The 26692-nt window shown below is 41.3% G+C and overlaps 1 protein-coding gene across 2 annotated transcripts in view; it reads right to left on the reverse strand.

The window, feature by feature from the left end:
* The window catches only part of gab2 (GRB2-associated binding protein 2), a 149414-nt gene that overhangs the window by 6949 nt on the left and 115773 nt on the right, over positions 1 to 26692 (reverse strand). For both annotated transcript variants that reach the window (XM_065024151.1, XM_065024152.1), the window contains exons 9-10: positions 11696 to 11801; positions 8647 to 8769 (exon numbers count right to left, since the gene is read on the reverse strand). In XM_065024151.1, the coding sequence (XP_064880223.1) occupies positions 8647 to 8769; positions 11696 to 11801 (229 nt within the window). The remainder of the gene's footprint in view (positions 1 to 8646; positions 8770 to 11695; positions 11802 to 26692) is intronic.

Consider the following 26692-nt stretch of genomic DNA (forward strand, 5'->3'; position numbering starts at 1 on the left):
AGAATGATAGAATGATATGTACAGCAGCAGATAGAATGATAGAATGATAGAATGATAGAATGATATGTACAGCAGCAGATAGAATGATAGAATGATAGAATGATATGTACAGCAGCAGATAGAATGATAGAATGATATGTACAGCGGCAGATAGAATGATAGAATGATATGTGCAGCAGCAGATAGAATGATAGAATGATAGAATGATAGAATGATATGTACAGCGGCAGATAGAATGATAGAATGATAGAATGATAGAATGATATGTACAGCAGCAGATAGAATGATAGAATGATAGAATGATAGAATGATAGAATGATATGTACAGCAGCAGATAGAATGATAGAATGATATGTACAGCAGCAGATAGAATGATAGAATGATAGAATGATAGAATGATAGAATGATAGAATGATATGTACAGCAGCAGATAGAATGATAGAATGATAGAATGATAGAATGATAGAATGATAGAATGATATGTACAGCAGCAGATAGAATGATAGAATGATAGAATGATAGAATGATAGAATGATAGAATGATATGTACAGCAGCAGATAGAATGATAGAATGATAGAATGATAGAATGATAGAATGATATGTACAGCGGCAGATAGAATGATAGAATGATAGAATGATAGAATGATATGTACAGCAGCAGATAGAATGATAGAATGATATGTACAGCAGCAGATAGAATGATAGAATGATATGTACAGCAGCAGATAGAATGATAGAATGATATGTACAGCAGCAGATAGAATGATAGAATGATATGTACAGCAGCAGATAGAATGATAGAATGATATGTACAGCAGCAGATAGAATGATAGAATGATAGAATGATAGAATGATAGAATGATAGAATGATATGTACAGCAGCAGATAGAATGATAGAATGATAGAATGATAGAATGATAGAATGATATGTACAGCAGCAGATAGAATGATAGAATGATAGAATGATATGTACAGCGGCAGATAGAATGATAGAATGATATGTACAGCAGCAGATAGAATGATAGAATGATAGAATGATAGAATGATATGTACAGCAGCAGATAGAATGATAGAATGATAGAATGATAGAATGATAGAATGATATGTACAGCAGCAGATAGAATGATAGAATGATAGAATGATAGAATGATAGAATGATATGTACAGCGGCAGATAGAATGATAGAATGATATGTACAGCAGCAGATAGAATGATAGAATGATAGAATGATAGAATGATAGAATGATATAATGATATGTACAGCAGCAGATAGAATGATAGAATGATAGAATGATAGAATGATAGAATGATGGAATGATAGAATGATATGTACAGCGGCAGATAGAATGATAGAATGATATGTACAGCGGCAGATAGAATGATAGAATGATAGAATGATAGAATGATAGAATGATATGTACAGCAGCAGATAGAATGATAGAATGATATGTACAGCGGCAGATAGAATGATAGAATGATATGTACAGCGGCAGATAGAATGATAGAATGATAGAATGATAGAATGATATGTACAGCGGCAGATAGAATGATAGAATGATAGAATGATATGTACAGCGGCAGATAGAATGATAGAATGATAGAATGATAGAATGATAGAATAATAGAATGATAGAATAATATGTACAGCGGCAGATAGAATGATAGAATGATAGAATGATAGAATGATATGTACAGCGGCAGATAGAATGATAGAATGATAGAATGATATGTACAGCGGCAGATAGAATGATAGAATGATAGAATGATAGAATGATACAATGATAGAATGATAGAATGATATGTACAGCGGCAGATAGAATGATAGAATGATAGAATGATAGAATGATAGAATGATAGAATGATATGTACAGCAGCAGATAGAATGATAGAATGATAGAATGATAGAATGATATGTACAGCGGCAGATAGAATGATAGAATGATAGAATGATAGAATGATAGAATGATATGTACAGCGACAGATAGAATGATAGAATGATAGAATGATATGTACAGCAGCAGATAGAATGATAGAATGATAGAATGATAGAATGATAGAATGATATGTACAGCGGCAGATAGAATGATAGAATGATAGAATGATATGTACAGCGGCAGATAGAATGATAGAATGATAGAATGATAGAATGATAGAATGATAGAATGATATGTACAGCGGCAGATAGAATGATAGAATGATAGAATGATAGAATGATATGTGCAGCGGCAGATAGAATGATAGAATGATAGAATGATAGAATGATAGAATGATATGCACAGCGGCAGATAGAATGATAGAATGATAGAATTATAGAATGATAGAATGATCGAATGATATGTACAGCGGCAGATAGAATGATAGAATGATAGAATGATAGAATGATAGAATGATAGAATGATATGTGCAGCGGCAGATAGTTATATATGATGGTGTGTATAGACAGTATAGACAGTAGTTATATAGGATGGTGTGTATAGACAGTAGTTATAGAGGATGGTGTATATAGACAGTAGTTATAGAGGATGGGATGGTGTGTATAGACAGTATAGACAGTAGTTATATAGGATGGTGTGTATAGACAGTAGTTATATAGGATGGTGTGTATAGACAGTAGTTATATAGGATGGTGTGTATAGACAGTAGTTATATAGGATGGTGTGTATAGACAGTATAGACAGTAGTTATACAGGATGGTGTGTATAGACAGTATAGTCAGTAGTTATATAGGATGGTGTGTATAGACAGTAGTTATATAGGATGCTGTGTATAGACAGTAGTTATATAGGATAGCGTTTATAGACAGTAATTATATAGGATGGTGAGTATAGACAGTATAGACAGTAGTTATATAGGATGGGGTGTATAGACAGTAGTTATATAGGATGGTGTGTATAGACAGTATAGACAGTAGTTATATAGGATGGTGTGTATAGACAGTATAGACAGTAGTTATATAGGATGGTGTGTATAGACAGTAGTTATATAGGATGGTGTGTATAGACAGTAGTTATATAGGATGGTGTGTATAGACAGTATAGACAGTAGTTATATAGGATGGTGTGTATAGACAGTAGTTATATAGGATGGTGTGTATAGACAGTATAGACAGTAGTTATATAGGATGGTGTCTATAGACAGTATAGACATGTTATATAGGATGGTGTCTATAGACAGTATAGAATAGTTATATAAGGATGGTGTGTATAGACAGTAGTTATATAGGATGGTGTGTATAGACAGTAGTTATATAGGATGGTGTGTATAGACAGTAGTTATATAGGATGGTGTGTATAGACTGTAGTTATATAGGATGGTGTGTATAGACAGTAGTTATATAGGATGGTGTGTATAGACAGTATAGACAGTAGTTATATAGAATGGTGTGTATAGACAGTATAGACAGTAGTTATATAGGATGGTGTGTATAGACAGTAGTTATATAGGATGGTGTGTATAGACAGTACAGACAGTTATATAGGATGGTGTGTATAGACAGTAGTTATATAGGATGGTGTGTATAGACAGTAGTTATATAGGATGGTGTGTATAGACAGTATAGACAGTAGTTATATAGGATGGTGTGTATAGACAGTATAGACAGTAGTTATATAGGATGGTGTGAATATACAGTAGTTATACAGGATGGTGTGTATAGACAGTAGTTATATAGGATGGTGTGTATAGACAGTATAGACAGTAGTTATACAGGATGGTGTGTATAGACAGTAGTTATATAGGATGGTGTGTATAGACAGTAGTTATATAGGATGGTGTGTATAGACAGTAGTTATATAGGATGGTGTGTATAGACAGTAGTTATATAGGAAGGTGTGAATAGACAGTAGTTATATAGGATGGTGTGTATAGACAGTAGTTATATAGTAAGGTGTGTATAGACAGTAGTTATATAGGATGGTGTCTATAGACAGTAGTTATAGAGGATGGTGTATATAGACAGTAGTTATAGAGGATGGGATGGTGTGTATAGACAGTATAGACAGTAGTTATATAGGATGGTGTGTATAGACAGTAGTTATAGAGGATGGTGTATATAGACAGTATAGACAGTAGTTATATAGGATCGTGTGTCTAGACAGTAGTTATATAGGATGGTGTGTATAGACAGTAGTTATATAGGATGGTGTGTATAGACAGTAGTTATATAGGATGGTGTGTATAGACAGTAGTTATATAGGATGGTGTGTATAGACAGTATAGACAGTAGTTATATAGGATGGTGTGTATAGACAGTATAGTCAGTAGTTATATAGGATGGTGTGTATAGACAGTAGTTATATAGGATGCTGTGTATAGACAGTAGTTATATAGGATAGCGTTTATAGACAGTAATTATATAGGATGGTGTGTATAGACAGTAGTTATATAGGATGGTGAGTATAGACAGTATAGACAGTAGTTATATAGGATGGGGTGTATAGACAGTAGTTATATAGGATGGTGTGTATAGACAGTATAGACAGTAGGTATATAGGATGGTGTGTATAGACAGTATAGACAGTAGTTATATAGGATGGTGTGTATAGACAGTAGTTATATAGGATGGTGTGTATAGACAGTAGTTATATAGGATGGTGTGTATAGACAGTATAGACAGTAGTTATATAGGATGGTGTGTATAGACAGTAGTTATATAGGATGGTGTGTATAGACAGTATAGACAGTAGTTATATAGGATGGTGTCTATAGACAGTATAGACAGTAGTTATATAGGATGGTGTCTATAGACAGTATAGACAGTAGTTATATAAGGATGGTGTGTATAGACAGTAGTTATATAGGATGGTGTGTATAGACAGTAGTTATATAGGATGGTGTGTATAGACTGTAGTTATATAGGATGGTGTGTATAGACAGTAGTTATATAGGATGGTGTGTATAGACAGTATAGACAGTAGTTATATAGAATGGTGTGTATAGACAGTATAGACAGTAGTTATATAGGATGGTGTGTAAAGACAGTAGTTATATAGGATGGTGTGTATAGACAGTACAGACAGTTATATAGGATGGTGTGTATAGACAGTAGTTATATAGGATGGTGTGTATAGACAGTAGTTATATAGGATGGTGTGTATAGACAGTATAGACAGTAGTTATATAGGATGGTGTGTATAGACAGTATAGACAGTAGTTATATAGGATGGTGTGAATATACAGTAGTTATACAGGATGGTGTGTATAGACAGTAGTTATATAGGATGGTGTGTATAGACAGTATAGACAGTAGTTATACAGGATGGTGTGTATAGACAGTAGTTATATAGGATGGTGTGTATAGACAGTAGTTATATAGGATGGTGTGTATAGACAGTAGTTATATAGGATGGTGTGTATAGACAGTAGTTATATAGTAAGGTGTGTATAGACAGTAGTTATATAGGATGGTGTCTATAGACAGTATAGACAGTAGTTATATAGGATGGTGTGTATAGACAGTAGTTATATAGGATGGTGTGTATAGACAGTAGTTATATATAGGATGGTGTGTATAGACAGTAGTTATATAGGATGGTGTGTATAGACAGTATAGACAGTAGTTATATAGGATGGTGTGTATAGACAGTAGTTAATTAGGATGGTGTGTATAGACAGTAGTTATATAGGATGGTGTGTATAGACAGTATAGACAGTAGTTATATAGGATGGTGTGTATAGACAGTAGTTATATAGGATGGTGTGTATAGACTGTAGTTATATAGGATGGTGTGTATAGACAGTATAGACAGTAGTTATACAGGATGGTGTGTATAGACAGTATAGACAGTAGTTATATAGTATGGTGTGTATAGACAGTATAGACAGTAGTTATATAGGATGGTGTGTATAGACAGTATAGACAGTAGTTATATAGGATGGTGTGTATATACAGTATAGACAGTAGTTATATAGGATGGTGTGTATAGACAGTAGTTATATAGGATGGTGTGTATAGACAGTAGTTATATAGGATGGTGTGTATAGACAGTAGTTATATAGGATGGTGTGTATAGACAGTAGTTATATAGGATGGTGTGTATAGACAGTAGTTATATAGGATGGTGTGTATAGACAGTAGTTATATAGGATGGTGTGTATAGACAGTAGTTATATATGATGGTGTGTATAGACAGTAATTATATAGGATGGTGTGTATAGACAGTAGTTATATAGGATGGTGTGTATAGACAGTAGTTATATAGGATGGTGTGTATAGACAGTATAGACAGTAGTTATATAGGATGGTGTGTCTAGACAGTAGTTATATAGGATGGTGTGTATAGACAGTAGTTATATAGGATGGTGTGTATAGACAGTATAGACAGTAGTTATATAGGATGGTGTGTCTAGACAGTAGTTATATAGGATGGTGTGTATAGACAGTAGTTATATAGGATGGTGTGTATAGACAGTATAGACAGTAGTTATATAGGATGGTGTGTATAGACAGTAGTTATATAGGATGGTGTGTATAGACAGTAGTTATATAGGATGGTGTGTATAGACAGTATAGACAGTAGTTATATAGGATGGTGTGTATAGACAGTATAGTCAGTAGTTATATAGGATGGTGTGTATAGACAGTAGTTATATAGGACGCTGTGTATAGACAGTAGTTATATAGGATAGCGTTTATAGACAGTAATTATATAGGATGGTGTGTATTGATTGAGACAGCCCCCCCCCCTTACCTCTCTGATTCAGAGGGTTGATTGAGACAGCCCCCCCCCTTACCTCTCTGATTCAGAGGGTTGATTGAGACATCCCCCCCCCTTACCTCTCTGATTCAGAGGGTTGATTAAGACAGCCCCCCCCTTACCTCTCTGATTCAGAGGGTTGATTAAGACAGCCCCCCCCCTTACCTCTCTGATTCAGAGGGTGGTGGCTGTTTAACAGTCTGATGGCCTTGAGATAGAAGCTGACTAGTGGTGGCTGTTTAACAGTCTGATGGCCTTGAGATAGAAGCTGACTAGTGGTGGCTGTTTAACAGTCTGATGGCCTTGAGATAGAAGCTGACTAGTGGTGGCTGTTTAACAGTCTGATGGCCTTGAGATAGAAGCTGACTAGTGGTGGCTGTTTAACAGTCTGATGGCCTTGAGATAGAAGCTGACTAGTGGTGGCTGTTTAACAGGCTGATGGCCTTGAGATAGAAGCTGACTAGTGGTGGCTATTTAACAGTCTGATGGCCTTGAGATAGAAGCTGACTAGTGGTGGCTGTTTAACAGGCCTTGAGATAGAAGCTGACTAGTGGTGGCTGTTTAACAGTCTGATGGCCTTGAGATAGAAGCTGACTAGTGGTGGCTGTTTAACAGGCTGATGGCCTTGAGATAGAAGCTGACTAGTGGTGGCTGTTTAACAGGCCTTGAGATAGAAGCTGACTAGTGGTGGCTGTTTAACAGTCTGATGGCCTTGAGATAGAAGCTGACTAGTGGTGGCTGTTTAACAGGCCTTGAGATAGAAGCTGACTAGTGGTGGCTGTTTAACAGGCTGATGGCCTTGAGATAGAAGCTGACTAGTGGTGGCTGTTTAACAGGCTGATGGCCTTGAGATAGAAGCTGACTAGTGGTGGCTGTTTAACAGGCTGATGGCCTTGAGATAGAAGCTGACTAGTGGTGGCTGTTTAACAGGCTGATGGCCTTGAGATAGAAGCTGACTAGTGGTGGCTGTTTAACAGTCTGATGGCCTTGAGATAGAAGCTGTTTTTCAGTCTCTCGGTCCCAGCTTTGATGCACCTGTACTGACCTCGCCTTCTGGATGATAGCGGGGTGAACAGGAAGTGGCTCGGGTGGTTGATGTCATTGATGATCTTCTTGGCCTTCCTGTGACATCGGGTGCTGTAGGTGTCCTGGAGGGCAGGCAGTTTGCCCCCGGTGGTGTGCTGGGCAGACTGCACCACCCTTCTGGAGAGCCCTGCGTTTGTGGATGGTGCAGTTGCCTTTCCATGCGGTGATACAACCCAACAACACTGCCCTGTGTAGGGTGCTGTCTTTCGGATGGGACGTTAAACGGGTGTCCTGACTCTCTGAGGTCATTAAAGATCCCATGGCACTTATCGTAAGAGTAGGGGTGTTAACCCTGGTGTCCTGGCTAAATTCCCAATCTGGCCCTCAAACCATCACGGTCACCTAATAATCCCCAGTTTACAATTGTCTCATTAATCCCCCTCCTCTCCCCTGTAACTATTCCCCAGGTCGTTGCTGCAAATGAGAACGTGTTCTCAGTCAACTTACCTGGTAAAATAACGGAAAAATTAAAACAAATATAGACGTTTCTGAGGGTCTCAGAAGCAAAGACGAATTTCTTCAGCCTCCCGAGGTAGAAGCTGTGTTGTTGCACCTTCTTCACCACACTGTCATTGTGAAGGGGACCATTTTGGGTCTTCAGTGATGAGTACGCCGAGGAACGAAGCGTTTTGACCCTCTCCACTGCGGCCCGTCGATGTGGATGCCGTCTCCTGTCGTCCACGATCAGCTCCTTCATTTTGTTGATGTTGAGGGAGAGGTTGTTTTTCCCGGCATCATTCCGCCAGGGCTCTCATCTTCTCCCTTTAGGCCGTCTCGTCGTTGTTTAGTAATCAAGCCTACCCCTGTTGGGCAGACGTGTTGAGGATCAGTGTGGCGGGGGTGTGTGTGTGTGTGTGTGTGTACCTTTCTGTGTGGACTGGGGGAGCCCGGCTGGAAGTCCAGAGCCAAGTAGTCCACGTTGCCACACTTCCTAGGGGCGGGGCTGCTGGTACCACTCACTGCTGGGGAGGTAGACGCTGGGTTCTGCTGATGGAGAACAGAGAAGAAGAGGGGAAGTGTAAATACACACATGGGTAACACTTGAATTCATTTATAGTAACCCTGGGCTGTAGATATACCTCAGATAGTTCATAGTAACCCTGGGCTGTAGATATACCTCAGATAGTTCATAGTAACCCTGATATACCTCAGATACTTCATAGTAATCCTGATATACCTCAGATACTATATACCTCAGATACTTCATAGTAACCCTGATATACCTCAGATACTTCATAGTAACCCTGGGCTGTAGATATACCTCAGATAGTTCATAGTAACCCTGATATACCTCAGATACTATATAGTAACCCTGATATACCTCAGATACTATATACCTCAGATACTTCATAGTAACCCTGATATACCTCAGATACTTCATAGTAACCCTGATATACCTCAGATACTATATACCTCAGATACTTCATTGTAACCCTGATATACCTCAGATACTTCATAGTAACCCTGATATACCTCAGATACTTCATAGTAACCCTGATATACCTCAGATACTTCATAGTAACCCTGATATACCTCAGATACTTCATAGTAACCCTGGGCTGTAGATATACCTCAGATACTTCATAGTAACCCTGGGCTGTAGATATACCTCAGATAGTTCATAGTAACCCTGATATACCTCAGATACTATATACCTCAGATACTTCATAGTAACCCTGATATACCTCAGATACTTCATTGTAATCCTGATATACCTCAGATACTTCATAGCAACCCTGATATACCTCAGATACTATATACCTCAGATACTTCATAGTAACCCTGATATACCTCAGATACTTCATAGCAACCCTGATATACCTCAGATACTTCATAGTAATCCTGATATACCTCAGATACTATATACCTCAGATACTTCATAGTAACCCTGATATACCTCAGATACTTCATAGTAATCCTGATATACCTCAGATACTATATACCTCAGATACTTCATAGTAACCCTGATATACCTCAGATACTTCATAGTAACCCTCATATACTTCAGATATTTCATAGTAACTCTGATATACCTCAGATACTTCATAGTAACTCTGATATACCTCAGATACTTCATAGTAACCCTGATATACCTCAGATACTTCATAGTAACCCTGATATACCTCAGATACTTCATAGTAACCCTGATATACCTCAGATACTATATACCTCAGATACTTCATAGTAACCCTGATATACCTCAGATACTTCATAGTAACCCTGATATACCTCAGATACTTCATAGTAACCCTGATATACCTCAGATACTATATACCTCAGATACTTCATAGTAACCCTGATATACCTCAGATACTTCATAGTAACCCTGATATACCTCAGATACTATATACCTCAGATACTTCATAGTAACCCTGATATACCTCAGATACTTCATTGTAACCCTGATATACCTCAGATACTTCATTGTAACCCTGATATACCTCAGATACTTCATAGTAACCCTGATATACCTCAGATACTTCATAGTAACACTGGGCTGTAGATATACCTATGATACTTCATAGTAACCCTGATATACCTCAGATACTATATACCTCAGATACTTCATAGTAACATTGGGCTGTAGATATACCTCAGATACTTCATAGTAACCCTGATATACCTCAGATACTTCAGGGTAACCCTCATATACATCAGATACTTCATAGTAACCCTGGGCTGTAGATATACCTCAGATACTTCATAGTAACCCTGGGCTGTAGATTTACCTCAGATACTTCATAGTAACCCTGATATACCTCAGATACTTCATAGTAACCCTGATATACCTCAGATACTTCATAGTAACCCTGATATACCTCAGATACTATATACCTCAGATACTTCATAGTAACCTTGGGCTGTAGATATACCTCAGATACTTCATAGTAACCCTGATATACCTCAGATACTTCATAGTAACCCTCATATACATCAGATACTATATACCTCAGATACTATATACCTCAGATACTTAATAGTAACCCTGATTTACCTCAGATACTTCATAGTAACCCTGATATACCTCAGATACTATATACCTCAGATACTTCATAGTAACCCTGATATACCTCAGATACTTCATAGTAACCCTGATATACCTCAGATACTTCATAGTAACCCTGATATACCTCAGATACTTCATAGTAACCCTGATATACCTCAGATACTTCATAGTAACCCGGATATACCTCAGATACTTCATAGTAACCCGGATATACCTCAGATACTTCATAGTAACCCTCTTCAAGACTAACTGCGGCCCACACAAAGGTAAAACACTCATTAACCAAGACAAATACACTATACAGTATTCAGACCCCTTGACTTTTTCCACATTTTGTTACGTTACAGCCTTATTCTAAAATGGATTAAATCACTTTTATCCCCCTCATCAATCTACACACAATACCCGATAATGACATCATTATTATTATTTTATATATATTTTTTTTAATCAATTGAATTGTAGAATAAGGCTGTAAAGTAAAAAAAAAATGTGTAAAAAGTCAAGGGCTCTGAATTCTTTCTGAATGCGCTGCACAGAGGCTCAGGATGTTTATGTTTTCATGTCCAGGATAAACTGAGGCCAAGTTAATGGGTAAACGTTGAATTATATCCTAAAGACAAAACATAATACACTGAGCAGCAGTCCCAAATGGCACCCTATTCCCTATATAGTGCTACTTATAGCCTTGTGTCCTCTACTACAGTACGTCAGCTCAGTAAACCTAAATCCCAAATGGCACCCTATTCCCTATATAGTGCTACTTATAGCCCTGTGTCCTCCACTACAGTATGTCAGCTCAGTAAACCTAAATCCCAAATGGCACCCTATTCCCTATGGGGCACTGATGAAAAGTAGTGAACTACATAGGGTATAGGGTGCATTCGTCCTGTTGTAGGGACTCACCATGGCTACGTAGTTCTCCTCGCTGTCTGCGGAGTCAGTGCTGGTGATACTCTGGGTGGAGATGGGTCTGCAATGCTGGGAGGACATGCCACCTGAGTTCATAGGCCTGGGAGGAGAGAGAGGACTGTGAGTGACTCCACATTCTGACCCCTATGGCAGTACTACTCAGACCAGGGAGGCCTGGGAGGAGAGAGAGGACTGTGAGTGACTCCACATTCTGACCCCTATGGCAGTACTACTCAGACCAGGGAGTTCTGGGAGGAGAGAGAGGACTGTGAGTGACTCCACATTCGGACCCCTATGGCAGTACTACTCAGACCAGGGAGGCCTGGGAGGAGAGAGAGGACTGTGAGTGACTCCACATTCTGACCCCTATGGCAGTACTACTCAGACCAGGGAGGCCTGGGAGGAGAGAGAGGACTGTGAGTGACTCCACATTCTGACCCCTATGGCAGTACTACTCAGACCAGGGAGGCCTGGGAGGAGAGAGAAGACTGTGAGTGACTCCACATTCTGACCCCTATGGCAGTACTACTCAGACCAGGGAGGCCTGGGAGGGGAGAGAGAGGACTGTGAGTGACTCCACATTCTGACCCCTATGGCAGTACTACTCAGACCAGGGAGGCCTGGGAGGAGAGAGAGGACTGTGAGTGACTCCACATTCTGACCCCTATGGCAGTACTACTCAGACCAGGGAGGCCTGGGAGGAGAGAGAGGACTGTGAGTGACTCCACATTCTGACCCCTATGGCAGTACTACTCAGACCAGGGAGGCCTGGGAGGAGAGAGAGGACTGTGAGTGACTCCACATTCTGACCCCTATGGCAGTACTACTCAGACCAGGGAGGCCTGGGAGGAGAGAGAGGACTGTGAGTGACTCCACATTCTGACCCCTATGGCAGTACTACTCAGACCAGGGAGTTCTGGGAGGAGAGAGAGGACTGTGAGTGACTCCTCATTCTGACCCCTATGGCAGTACTACTCAGACCAGGGAGGCCTGGGAGGAGAGAGAGGACTGTGAGTGACTCCACATTCTGACCCCTATGGCAGTACTACTCAGACCAGGGAGGCCTGGGAGGAGAGAGAGGACTGTGAGTGACTCCACATTCTGACCCCTATGGCAGTACTACTCAGACCAGGGAGGCCTGAGAGGAGAGAGAGGACTGTGAGTGACTCCACATTCTGACCCCTATGGCAGTACTACTCAGACCAGGGAGTTCTGGGAGGAGAGAGAGGACTGTGAGTGACTCCTCATTCTGACCCCTATGGCAGTACTACTCAGACCAGGGAGGCCTGGGAGGAGAGAGAGGACTGTGAGTGACTCCACATTCTGACCCCTATGGCAGTACTACTCAGACCAGGGAGGCCTGGGAGGAGAGAGAGGACTGTGAGTGACTCCACATTCTGACCCCTATGGCAGTACTACTCAGACCAGGGAGGCCTGAGAGGAGAGAGAGGACTGTGAGTGACTCCACATTCTGACCCCTATGGCAGTACTACTCAGACCAGGGAGGCCTGGGAGGAGAGAGAGGACTGTGAGTGACTCCACATTCTGACCCCTATGGCAGTACTACTCAGACCAGGGAGGCCTGGGAGGAGAGAGAGGACTGTGAGTGACTCCACATTCTGACCCCTATGGCAGTACTACTCAGACCAGGGAGGCCTGGGAGGGGAGAGAGGACTGTGAGTGACTCCACATTCTGACCCCTATGGCAGTACTACTCAGACCAGGAAGGCCTGGGAGGAGAGAGAGGACTGTGAGTGACTCCACATTCTGACCCCTATGGCAGTACTACTCAGACCAGGGAGGCCTGGGAGGAGAGAGAGAGGACTGTGAGTGACTCCACATTCTGACCCCTATGGCAGTACTACTGAGACCAGGGAGGCCTGGGAGGAGAGAGAGAGGACTGTGAGTGTAACTAAAATAAGGAACAGCAAGGTTCTCTTCATAATATATGGGTGACTAAAGAGGATATTCACACCTTGTATGATCTGTTTTGAGCATTAAACGACGGTTGTGGTGAGCACACCGACTGGAAGTCGCTCTGGATAAGCAGATGTACAAATGTAATGTTTTAGTCTAGCGTATCCTTGCAGTTCTCACTACTCATCTTTTTTAAATAAGGTTTGTAAGTTCTACCTTTCTACCTCTAAAAACACTGGAGTGACAGCAGTCTGGATCCAATAGGATGGATGACTGATATGGGATATGGGTCAGGTAGCTAGTATAACTGATATGGGTCAGGTAGCTAGTATAACTGATATGGGTCAGGTAGCTAGTATAACTGATATGGGACATGGGTCAGGTAGCTAGTATAACTGATATGGGACATGGGTCAGGTAGCTAGTATAACTGATATGGGTCAGGTAGCTAGTATAACTGATATGGGTCAGGTAGCTAGTATAACTGATATGGGACATGGGTCAGGTAGCTAGTATAACTGATATGGGTCAGGTAGATAGTATAACTGATATGGGACATGGGTCAGGTAGCTAGTATAACTGATATGGGTCAGGTAGCTAGTAGAACTGATATGGGACATGGGTCAGGTAGCTAGTATAACTGATATGGGACATGGGTCAGGTAGCTAGTATAACTGATATGGGACATGGGTCAGGTAGCTAGTATAACTGATATGGGACATGGGTCAGGTAGCTAATATAACTGATATGGGACATGGGTCAGGTAGCTAGTATAACTGATATGGGACAGGTAGCTAGTATAACTGATATGGGACAGGTAGCTAGTATAACTGATATGGGTCAGGTAGCTAGTATAACTGATATGGGTCAGGTAGCTAGTATAACTGATATGGGACATGGGTCAGGTAGCTAGTATAACTGATATGGGACATGGGTCAGGTAGCTAGTATAACTGATATGGGACATGGGTCAGGTAGCTAGTATAACTGATATGGGACATGGGTCAGGTAGCTAGTATAACTGATATGGGACATGGGTCAGGTAGCTAATATAACTGATATGGGACATGGGTCAGGTAGCTAGTATAACTGATATGGGTCAGGTAGCTAGTATAACTGATATGGGTCAGGTAGCTAGTATAACTGATATGGGTCAGGTAGCTAGTATAACTGATATGGGACATGGGTCAGGTAGCTAGTATAACTGATATGGGTCAGGTAGCTAGTATAACTGATATGGGACATGGGTCAGGTAGCTAGTATAACTGATATGGGTCAGGTAGCTAGTATAACTGATATGGGTCAGGTAGCTAGTATAACTGATATGGGTCAGGTAGCTAGTATAACTGATATGGGACATGGGTCAGGTAGCTAGTATAACTGATATGGGACATGGGTCAGGTAGCTAGTATAACTGATATGGGACATGGGTCAGGTAGCTAGTATAACTGATATGGGTCAGGTAGCTAGTATAACTGATATGGGTCAGGTAGCTAGTATAACTGATATGGGTCAGGTAGCTAGTATAACTGATATGGGTCAGATAGCTAGTATAACTGATATGGGACATGGGTCAGATAGCTAGTATAACTGATATGGGACATGGGTCAGGTAGCTAGTATAACTGATATGGGTCAGATAGCTAGTATAACTGATATGGGTCAGGTAGCTAGTATAACTGATATTGGTCAGGTAGCTAGTATAACTGATATGGGACATGGGTCAGATAGCTAGTATAACTGATATGAGACATGGGTCAGGTAGCTAGTATAACTGATATGGATCAGATAGCTAGTATAACTGATATGGGACATGGGTCAGATAGCTAGTATAACTGATATGAGACATGGGTCAAGTAGCTAGTATAACTGAAATGGGTCAGGTAGCTAGTATAACTGATATGGGTCAGGTAGCTAGTATAACTGATATGGGACATGGGTCAGGTAGCTAGTATAACTGATATGGGACATGGGTCAGGTAGCTAGTATAACTGATATGGGACATGGGTCAGGTAGCTAGTATAACTGATATGGGACATGGGTCAGATAGCTAGTATAACTGATATGAGACATGGGTCAGGTAGCTAGTATAACTGATATGGGTCAGATAGCTAGTATAACTGATATGGGACATGGGTCAGGTAGCTAGTAAAACTGATATGGGACATGGGTCAGGTAGCTAGTATAACTGATATGGGACATGGGTCAGATAGCTAGTATAACTGATATGAGACATGGGTCAGGTAGCTAGTATAACTGATATGGGTCAGATAGCTAGTATAACTGAAATGGGACATGGGTCAGATAGCTAGTATAACTGATATGAGACATGGGTCAGGTAGCTAGTATAACTGATATGGGACATGGGTCAGGTAGCTAGTATAACTGATATGGGACATGGGTCAGGTAGCTAGTATAACTGATATGGGACATGGGTCAGGTAGCTAGTATAACTGATATGGGACATGGGTCAGGTGGCTAGTATAACTGATATGGGACATGGGTCAGGTAGCTAGTATAACTGATATGGGACATGGGTCAGGTAGCTAGTATAACTGATATGGGACATGGGTCAGGTAGCTAGTATAACTGATATGGGACATGGGTCAGGTAGCTAGTATAACTGATATGGGTCAGGTAGCTAGTATAACTGATATGGGTCAGGTAGCTAGTATAACTGATATGGGTCAGGTAGCTAGTATAACTGATATGGGACATGGGTAAGGTAGCTAGTATAACTGACATGGGTAAGGTAGCTAGTATAACTGATATGGGTCAGGTAGCTAGTATAACTGATATGGGACATGGGTCAGGTAGCTAGTATAACTGATATGGGACAGGTAGCTAGTATAACTGATATGGGTCAGGTAGCTAGTATAACTGATATGGGACATGGGTCAGGTAGCTAGTATAACTGATATGAGACATGGGTCAGGTAGCTAGTATAACTGATATGGGACATGGGTCAGGTAGCTAGTATAACTGATATGAGACATGGGTCAGGTAGCTACTATAACTGATATGGGACATGGGTCAGGTAGCTAGTATAACTGATATGGGACAGGTAGCTAGTATAACTGATATGGGTCAGGTAGCTAGTATAACTGATATGGGACATGGGTCAGGTAGCTAGTATAACTGATATGGGTCAGGTAGCTAGTATAACTGATATGGGACATGGGTCAGGTAGCTAGTATAACTGATATGGGACAGGTAGCTAGTATAACTGATATGGGTCAGGTAGCTAGTATAACTGATATGAGACATGGGTCAGGTAGCTAGTATAACTGATATGGGACATGGGTCAGGTAGCTAGTATAACTGATATGGGACATGGGTCAGGTAGCTAGTATAACTGATATGGGACATGGGTCAGGTAGCTAGTATAACTGATATGGGACAGGTAGCTAGTATAACTGATATGGGACATGGGTCAGATAGCTAGTATAACTGATATGGGACATGGGTCAGGTAGCTAGTATAACTGATATGGGTCAGGTAGCTAGTATAACTGATATGGGACATGGGTCAGGTAGCTAGTATAACTGATATGGGACATGGGTCAGGTAGCTAGTATAACTGATATGGGACATGGGTCAGGTAGCTAGTATAACTGATATGGGACATGGGCCAGGTAGCTAGTATAAATGATATGGGACATGGGTCAGGTAGCTAGTATAACTGATATGGGACATGGGTCAGGTAGCTAGTATAACTGATATGGGACAGGTAGCTAGTATAACTGATATGGGTCAGGTAGCTAGTATAACTGATATGGGACAGGTAGCTAGTATAACTGATATGGGTCAGGTAGCTAGTATAACTGATATGAGGCATGGGTCAGGTAGCTAGTATAACTGATATGGGACATGGGTCAGGTAGCTAGTATAACTGATATAGGACATGGGTCAGGTAGCTAGTATAACTGATATGGGACAGGTAGCTAGTATAACTGATATGGGACATGGGTCAGGTAGCTAGTATAACTGATATGGGACAGGTAGCTAGTATAACTGATATGGGACATGGGACAGGTAGCTAGTATAACTGATATGGAACATGGGTCAGGTAGCTAGTATAACTGATATGGGACATGGGTCAGGTAGCTAGTATAACTGATATGGGACAGGTAGCTAGTATGACTGATATGGGACATGGGTCAGGTAGCTAGTATAACTGATATGGGACATGGGTCAGGTAGCTAGTATAACTGATATGGGTCAGGTAGCTAGTATAACTGATATGGGACATGGGTCAGGTAGCTAGTATAACTGATATGGAACATGGGTCAGGTAGCTAGTATAACTGATATGGGTCAGGTAGCTAGTATAACTGATATGGGTCAGGTAGCTAGTATAACTGATATGGGTCAGGTAGCTAGTATAACTGATATGGGACATGGGTCAGGTAGCTAGTATAACTGATATGGGACATGGGTCAGGTAGCTAGTATAACTGATATGGGACATGGGTCAGGTAGCTAGTATAACTGATATGGGTCAGGTAGCTAGTATAACTGATATGGGACATGGGTCAGGTAGCTAGTATAACTGATATGGGACATGGGTCAGGTAGCTAGTATAACTGATATGGGACATGGGTCAGGTAGCTAGTATAACTGATATGGGACATGGGTCAGGTAGCTAGTATGACTGATATGGGACATGGGTCAGGTAGCTAGTATAACTGATATGGGACATGGGTCAGGTAGCTAGTATAACTGATATGGGACATGGGTCAGGTAGCTAGTATAACTGATATGGGTCAGGTAGCTAGTATAACTGATATGTGACATGGGTCAGGTAGCTAGTATAACTGATATGGGACATGGGTCAGGTAGCTAGTATAACTGATATGGGACATGGGTCAGGTAGCTAGTATAACTGATATGGAACATGGGTCAGGTAGCTAGTATAACTGATATGGGTCAGGTAGCTAGTATAACTGATATGGGTCAGGTAGCTAGTATAACTGATATGGGTCAGGTAGCTAGTATAACTGATATGGGACATGGGTCAGGTAGCTAGTATAACTGATATGGGACATGGGTCAGGTAGCTAGTATAACTGATATGGGACATGGGTCAGGTAGCTAGTATAACTGATATGGGTCAGGTAGCTAGTATAACTGATATGGGACATGGGTCAGGTAGCTAGTATAACTGATATGGGACATGGGTCAGGTAGCTAGTATAACTGATATGGGACATGGGTCAGGTAGCTAGTATAACTGATATGGGACATGGGTCAGGTAGCTAGTATGACTGATATGGGACATGGGTCAGGTAGCTAGTATAACTGATATGGGACATGGGTCAGGTAGCTAGTATAACTGATATGGGACATGGGTCAGGTAGCTAGTATAACTGTTATGGGACATGGGTCAGGTAGCTAGTATAACTGATATGGGAAATGCGTCAGGTAGCTAGTATAACTGATATGGGTCAGGTAGCTAGTATAACTGATATGGGTCAGGTAGCTAGTATAACTGATATGGGACATGGGTCAGGTAGCTAGTATAACTGATATGGGACATGGGTCAGGTAGCTAGTATAACTGATATGGGACATGGGTCAGGTAGCTAGTATAACTGATATGGGTCAGGTAGCTAGTATGACTGATATTGGACATGGGTCAGGTAGCTAGTATAACTGATATGGGACATGGGTCAGGTAGCTAGTATAACTGATATGGGACATGGGTCAGGTAGCTAGTATAACTGATATGGGACATGGGTCAGGTAGCTAGTATAACTGATATGGGTCAGGTAGCTAGTATAACTTATATGGGACATGGGTCAGGTAGCTAGTATAACTGATATGGGACATGGGTCAGGTAGCTAGTATAACTGATATGGGACATGGGTCAGATAGCTAGTATAACTGATATGGGACATGGGTCAAGTAGCTAGTATAACTGATATGGGACATGGGTCAGGTAGCTAGTATAACTGATACGGGACATGGGTCAGATAGCTAGTATAACTGATATGGGACATGGGTCAGGTAGCTAGTATAACTGATATGGGACATGGGTCAGATAGCTAGTATAACTGATATGGGACATGGGTCAGATAGCTAGTATAACTGATATGGGTCAGGTAGCTAGTATAACTGATATGGGTCAGGTAGCTAGTATAACTGATATGGGACCTGGGTCAGGTAGCTAGTATAACTGATATGGGTCAGGTAGCTAGTATAACTGATATGGGACATGGGTCAGGTAGCTAGTATAACTGATATGGGACATGGGTCAGGTAGCTAGTATAACTGATATGGGACATGGTTCAGGTAGCTAGTATAACTGATATGGGACATGGGTCAGGTAGCTAGTATAACTGATATGGGACAGGTAGCTAGTATAACTGATATGGGTCAGGTAGCTAGTATAACTGATATGGGACATGGGTCAGGTAGCTAGTATAACTGATATGAGACATGGGTCAGGTAGCTAGTATGACTGATATTGGACATGGGTCAGGTAGCTAGTATAACTGTTATGGGACATGGGTCAGGTAGCTAGTATAACTGATATGGGACATGGGTCAGGTAGCTAGTATAACTGATATGGGTCAGGTAGCTAGTATAACTGATATGGGACATGGGTCAGGTAGCTAGTATGACTGATATGGGACATGGGTCAGGTAGCTAGTATAACTGATATGGGTCAGGTAGCTACTATAACTGATATGGGACATGGGTCAGAAAGCTAGTATAACTGATATGGGACATGGGTCAGGTAGCTAGTATAACTGATATGGGACATGGGTCAGGTAGCTAGTATAACTGATATGGGACATGGGTCAGGTAGCTAGTATAACTGATATGGGACATGGGTCAGGTAGCTAGTATAACTGATATGGGACATGGGTCAGGTAGCTAGTATAACTGATATGGGTCAGGTAGCTAGTATAACTGATATGGGACATGGGTCAGGTAGCTAGTATAACTGATATGGGTCAGGTAGCTAGTATAACTGATATGGGACATGGGTCAGGTAGCTAGTATAACTGATATGGGTCAGGTAGCTAGTAGAACTGATATGGGACATGGGTCAGGTAGCTAGTATAACTGATATGGGACATGGGTCAGGTAGCTAGTATAACTGATATGGGACATGGGTCAGGTAGCTAGTATAACTGATATGGGACAGGTAGCTAGTATAACTGATATGGGACATGGGTCAGGTAGCTAGTATAACTGATATGGGTCAGGTAGCTAGTATAACTGATATGGGTCAGGTAGCTAGTATAACTGATATGGGTCAGGTAGCTAGTATAACTGATATGGGTCAGATAGCTAGTATAACTGATATGGGTCAGGTAGCTAGTATAACTGATATGGGTCAGATAGCTAGTATAACTGATATGGGACATGGGTCAGGTAGCTAGTATAACTGATATGGGTCAGATAGCTAGTATAACTGATATGGGTCAGGTAGCTAGTAAAACTGATATGGGTCAGATAGCTAGTATAACTGATATGGGACATGGGTCAGGTAGCTAGTATAACTGATATGGGACATGGGTCAGGTAGCTAGTATAACTGATATGGGTCAGGTAGCTAGTATAACTGATATGGGTCAGATAGCTAGTATAACTGATATGGGTCAGGTAGCTAGTATAACTGATATGGGTCAGGTAGCTAGTATAACTGATATGGGACATGGGTCAGGTAGCTAATATAACTGATATGGGACATGGGTCAGGTAGCTAATATAACTGATATGGGTCAGGTAGCTAGTATAACTGATATGGGACATGGGTCAGGTAGCTAGTATAACTGATATGGGACATGGGTCAGGTAGCTAGTATAACTGATATGGGTCAGGTAGCTAGTATAACTGATATGGGACATGGGTCAGGTAGCTAGTATAACTGATATGGGTCAGGTAGCTAGTATAACTGATATGGGACATGGGTCAGGTAGCTAGTATAACTGATATGGGTCAGGTAGCTAGTAGAACTGATATGGGACATGGGTCAGGTAGCTAGTATAACTGATATGGGACATGGGTCAGGTAGCTAGTATAACTGATATGGGACATGGGTCAGGTAGCTAGTATAACTGATATGGGACAGGTAGCTAGTATAACTGATATGGGACATGGGTCAGGTAGCTAGTATAACTGATATGGGTCAGGTAGCTAGTATAACTGATATGGGTCAGGTAGCTAGTATAACTGATATGGGTCAGGTAGCTAGTATAACTGATATGGGTCAGATAGCTAGTATAACTGATATGGGTCAGGTAGCTAGTATAACTGATATGGGTCAGATAGCTAGTATAACTGATATGGGACATGGGTCAGGTAGCTAGTATAACTGATATGGGTCAGATAGCTAGTATAACTGATATGGGTCAGGTAGCTAGTAAAACTGATATGGGTCAGATAGCTAGTATAACTGATATGGGACATGGGTCAGGTAGCTAGTATAACTGATATGGGACATGGGTCAGGTAGCTAGTATAACTGATATGGGTCAGGTAGCTAGTATAACTGATATGGGTCAGATAGCTAGTATAACTGATATGGGTCAGGTAGCTAGTATAACTGATATGGGTCAGGTAGCTAGTATAACTGATATGGGACATGGGTCAGGTAGCTAATATAACTGATATGGGACATGGGTCAGGTAGCTAATATAACTGATATGGGTCAGGTAGCTAGTATAACTGATATGGGTCAGGTAGCTAGTATAACTGATATGGGATATGGGTCAGGTAGCTAGTATAACTGATATGAGACATGGGTCAGGTAGCTAGTATAACTGATATGGGTCAGGTAGCTAGTATGACTGATATGGGACATGGGTCAGGTAGCTAGTATAACTGATATGGGACATGGGTCAGGTAGCTAGTATAACTGATATGGGACATGGGTCAGGTAGCTAGTATAACTGATATGGGACATGGGTCAGGTAGCTAGTATAACTGATATGGGACATGGGTCAGGTAGCTAGTATAACTGATATGGGACATGGGTCAGGTAGCTAGTATAACTGATATGGGACATGGGTCAGATAGCTAGTATAACTGATATGGGACATGGGTCAGGTAGCTAGTATAACTGATATGGGTCAGGTAGCTAGTATAACTGATATGGGACATGGGTCAGGTAGCTAGTATAACTGATATGGGACATGGGTCAGGTAGCTAGTATAACTGATATGGGTCAGGTAGCTAGTATAACTGATATGGGACATGGGTCAGGTAGCTAGTATAACTGATATGGGTCAGGTAGCTAGTATAACTGATATGGGACATGGGTCAGCTAGTATAACTGATATGGGACATGGATCAGGTAGCTAGTATAACTGATATGGGTCAGGTAGCTAGTATAACTGATATGGGACATGGGTCAGGTAGCTAGTATAACTGATATGGGTCAGGTAGCTAGTATAACTGATATGGGTCAGGTAGCTAGTATAACTGATATGGGACATGGGTCAGGTAGCTAGTATAACTGATATGGGACATGGGTCAGGTAGCTAGTATAACTGATATGGGATATGGGTCAGGTAGCTAGTATAACTGATATGGGTCAGGTAGCTAGTATAACTGATATGGGTCAGGTAGCTAGTATAACTGATATGGGACATGGGTCAGGTAGCTAGTATAACTGATATGGGACATGGGTCAGGTAGCTAGTATAACTGATATGGGACATGGGTCAGGTAGCTAGTATAACTGATATGGGTCAGGTAGCTAGTATGACTGATATTGGACATGGGTCAGGTAGCTAGTATAACTGATATGGGACATGGGTCAGGTAGCTAGTATAACTGATATGGGACATGGGTCAGGTAGCTAGTATAACTGATATGGGACATGGGTCAGGTAGCTAGTATAACTGATATGGGTCAGGTAGCTAGTATAACTTATATGGGACATGGGTCAGGTAGCTAGTATAACTGATATGGGACATGGGTCAGGTAGCTAGTATAACTGATATGGGACATGGGTCAGATAGCTAGTATAACTGATATGGGACATGGGTCAAGTAGCTAGTATAACTGATATGGGACATGGGTCAGGTAGCTAGTATAACTGATACGGGACATGGGTCAGATAGCTAGTATAACTGATATGGGACATGGGTCAGGTAGCTAGTATAACTGATATGGGACATGGGTCAGATAGCTAGTATAACTGATATGGGACATGGGTCAGATAGCTAGTATAACTGATATGGGTCAGGTAGCTAGTATAACTGATATGGGTCAGGTAGCTAGTATAACTGATATGGGACCTGGGTCAGGTAGCTAGTATAACTGATATGGGTCAGGTAGCTAGTATAACTGATATGGGACATGGGTCAGGTAGCTAGTATAACTGATATGGGACATGGGTCAGGTAGCTAGTATAACTGATATGGGACATGGTTCAGGTAGCTAGTATAACTGATATGGGACATGGGTCAGGTAGCTAGTATAACTGATATGGGACAGGTAGCTAGTATAACTGATATGGGTCAGGTAGCTAGTATAACTGATATGGGACATGGGTCAGGTAGCTAGTATAACTGATATGAGACATGGGTCAGGTAGCTAGTATGACTGATATTGGACATGGGTCAGGTAGCTAGTATAACTGTTATGGGACATGGGTCAGGTAGCTAGTATAACTGATATGGGACATGGGTCAGGTAGCTAGTATAACTGATATGGGTCAGGTAGCTAGTATAACTGATATGGGACATGGGTCAGGTAGCTAGTATGACTGATATGGGACATGGGTCAGGTAGCTAGTATAACTGATATGGGTCAGGTAGCTACTATAACTGATATGGGACATGGGTCAGAAAGCTAGTATAACTGATATGGGACATGGGTCAGGTAGCTAGTATAACTGATATGGGACATGGGTCAGGTAGCTAGTATAACTGATATGGGACATGGGTCAGGTAGCTAGTATAACTGATATGGGACATGGGTCAGGTAGCTAGTATAACTGATATGGGACATGGGTCAGGTAGCTAGTATAACTGATATGGGTCAGGTAGCTAGTATAACTGATATGGGACATGGGTCAGGTAGCTAGTATAACTGATATGGGTCAGGTAGCTAGTATAACTGATATGGGACATGGGTCAGGTAGCTAGTATAACTGATATGGGTCAGGTAGCTAGTAGAACTGATATGGGACATGGGTCAGGTAGCTAGTATAACTGATATGGGACATGGGTCAGGTAGCTAGTATAACTGATATGGGACATGGGTCAGGTAGCTAGTATAACTGATATGGGACAGGTAGCTAGTATAACTGATATGGGACATGGGTCAGGTAGCTAGTATAACTGATATGGGTCAGGTAGCTAGTATAACTGATATGGGTCAGGTAGCTAGTATAACTGATATGGGTCAGGTAGCTAGTATAACTGATATGGGTCAGATAGCTAGTATAACTGATATGGGTCAGGTAGCTAGTATAACTGATATGGGTCAGATAGCTAGTATAACTGATATGGGACATGGGTCAGGTAGCTAGTATAACTGATATGGGTCAGATAGCTAGTATAACTGATATGGGTCAGGTAGCTAGTAAAACTGATATGGGTCAGATAGCTAGTATAACTGATATGGGACATGGGTCAGGTAGCTAGTATAACTGATATGGGACATGGGTCAGGTAGCTAGTATAACTGATATGGGTCAGGTAGCTAGTATAACTGATATGGGTCACTATATAACTGATATGGGTCAGGTAGCTAGTATAACTGATATGGGTCAGGTAGCTAGTATAACTGATATGGGACATGGGTCAGGTAGCTAATATAACTGATATGGGACATGGGTCAGGTAGCTAATATAACTGATATGGGTCAGGTAGCTAGTATAACTGATATGGGACATGGGTCAGGTAGCTAGTATAACTGATATGGGACATGGGTCAGGTAGCTAGTATAACTGATATGGGTCAGGTAGCTAGTATAACTGATATGGGACATGGGTCAGGTAGCTAGTATAACTGATATGGGTCAGGTAGCTAGTATAACTGATATGGGACATGGGTCAGGTAGCTAGTATAACTGATATGGGTCAGGTAGCTAGTAGAACTGATATGGGACATGGGTCAGGTAGCTAGTATAACTGATATGGGACATGGGTCAGGTAGCTAGTATAACTGATATGGGACATGGGTCAGGTAGCTAGTATAACTGATATGGGACAGGTAGCTAGTATAACTGATATGGGACATGGGTCAGGTAGCTAGTATAACTGATATGGGTCAGGTAGCTAGTATAACTGATATGGGTCAGGTAGCTAGTATAACTGATATGGGTCAGGTAGCTAGTATAACTGATATGGGTCAGATAGCTAGTATAACTGATATGGGTCAGGTAGCTAGTATAACTGATATGGGTCAGATAGCTAGTATAACTGATATGGGACATGGGTCAGGTAGCTAGTATAACTGATATGGGTCAGATAGCTAGTATAACTGATATGGGTCAGGTAGCTAGTAAAACTGATATGGGTCAGATAGCTAGTATAACTGATATGGGACATGGGTCAGGTAGCTAGTATAACTGATATGGGACATGGGTCAGGTAGCTAGTATAACTGATATGGGTCAGGTAGCTAGTATAACTGATATGGGTCAGATAGCTAGTATAACTGATATGGGTCAGGTAGCTAGTATAACTGATATGGGTCAGGTAGCTAGTATAACTGATATGGGACATGGGTCAGGTAGCTAATATAACTGATATGGGACATGGGTCAGGTAGCTAATATAACTGATATGGGTCAGGTAGCTAGTATAACTGATATGGGTCAGGTAGCTAGTATAACTGATATGGGATATGGGTCAGGTAGCTAGTATAACTGATATGAGACATGGGTCAGGTAGCTAGTATAACTGATATGGGTCAGGTAGCTAGTATGACTGATATGGGACATGGGTCAGGTAGCTAGTATAACTGATATGGGACATGGGTCAGGTAGCTAGTATAACTGATATGGGACATGGGTCAGGTAGCTAGTATAACTGATATGGGACATGGGTCAGGTAGCTAGTATAACTGATATGGGACATGGGTCAGGTAGCTAGTATAACTGATATGGGACATGGGTC

Source organism: Oncorhynchus nerka, linkage group LG11, assembly GCF_034236695.1.
Source record: "Oncorhynchus nerka isolate Pitt River linkage group LG11, Oner_Uvic_2.0, whole genome shotgun sequence".
NCBI lineage: Eukaryota > Metazoa > Chordata > Actinopteri > Salmoniformes > Salmonidae > Oncorhynchus > Oncorhynchus nerka.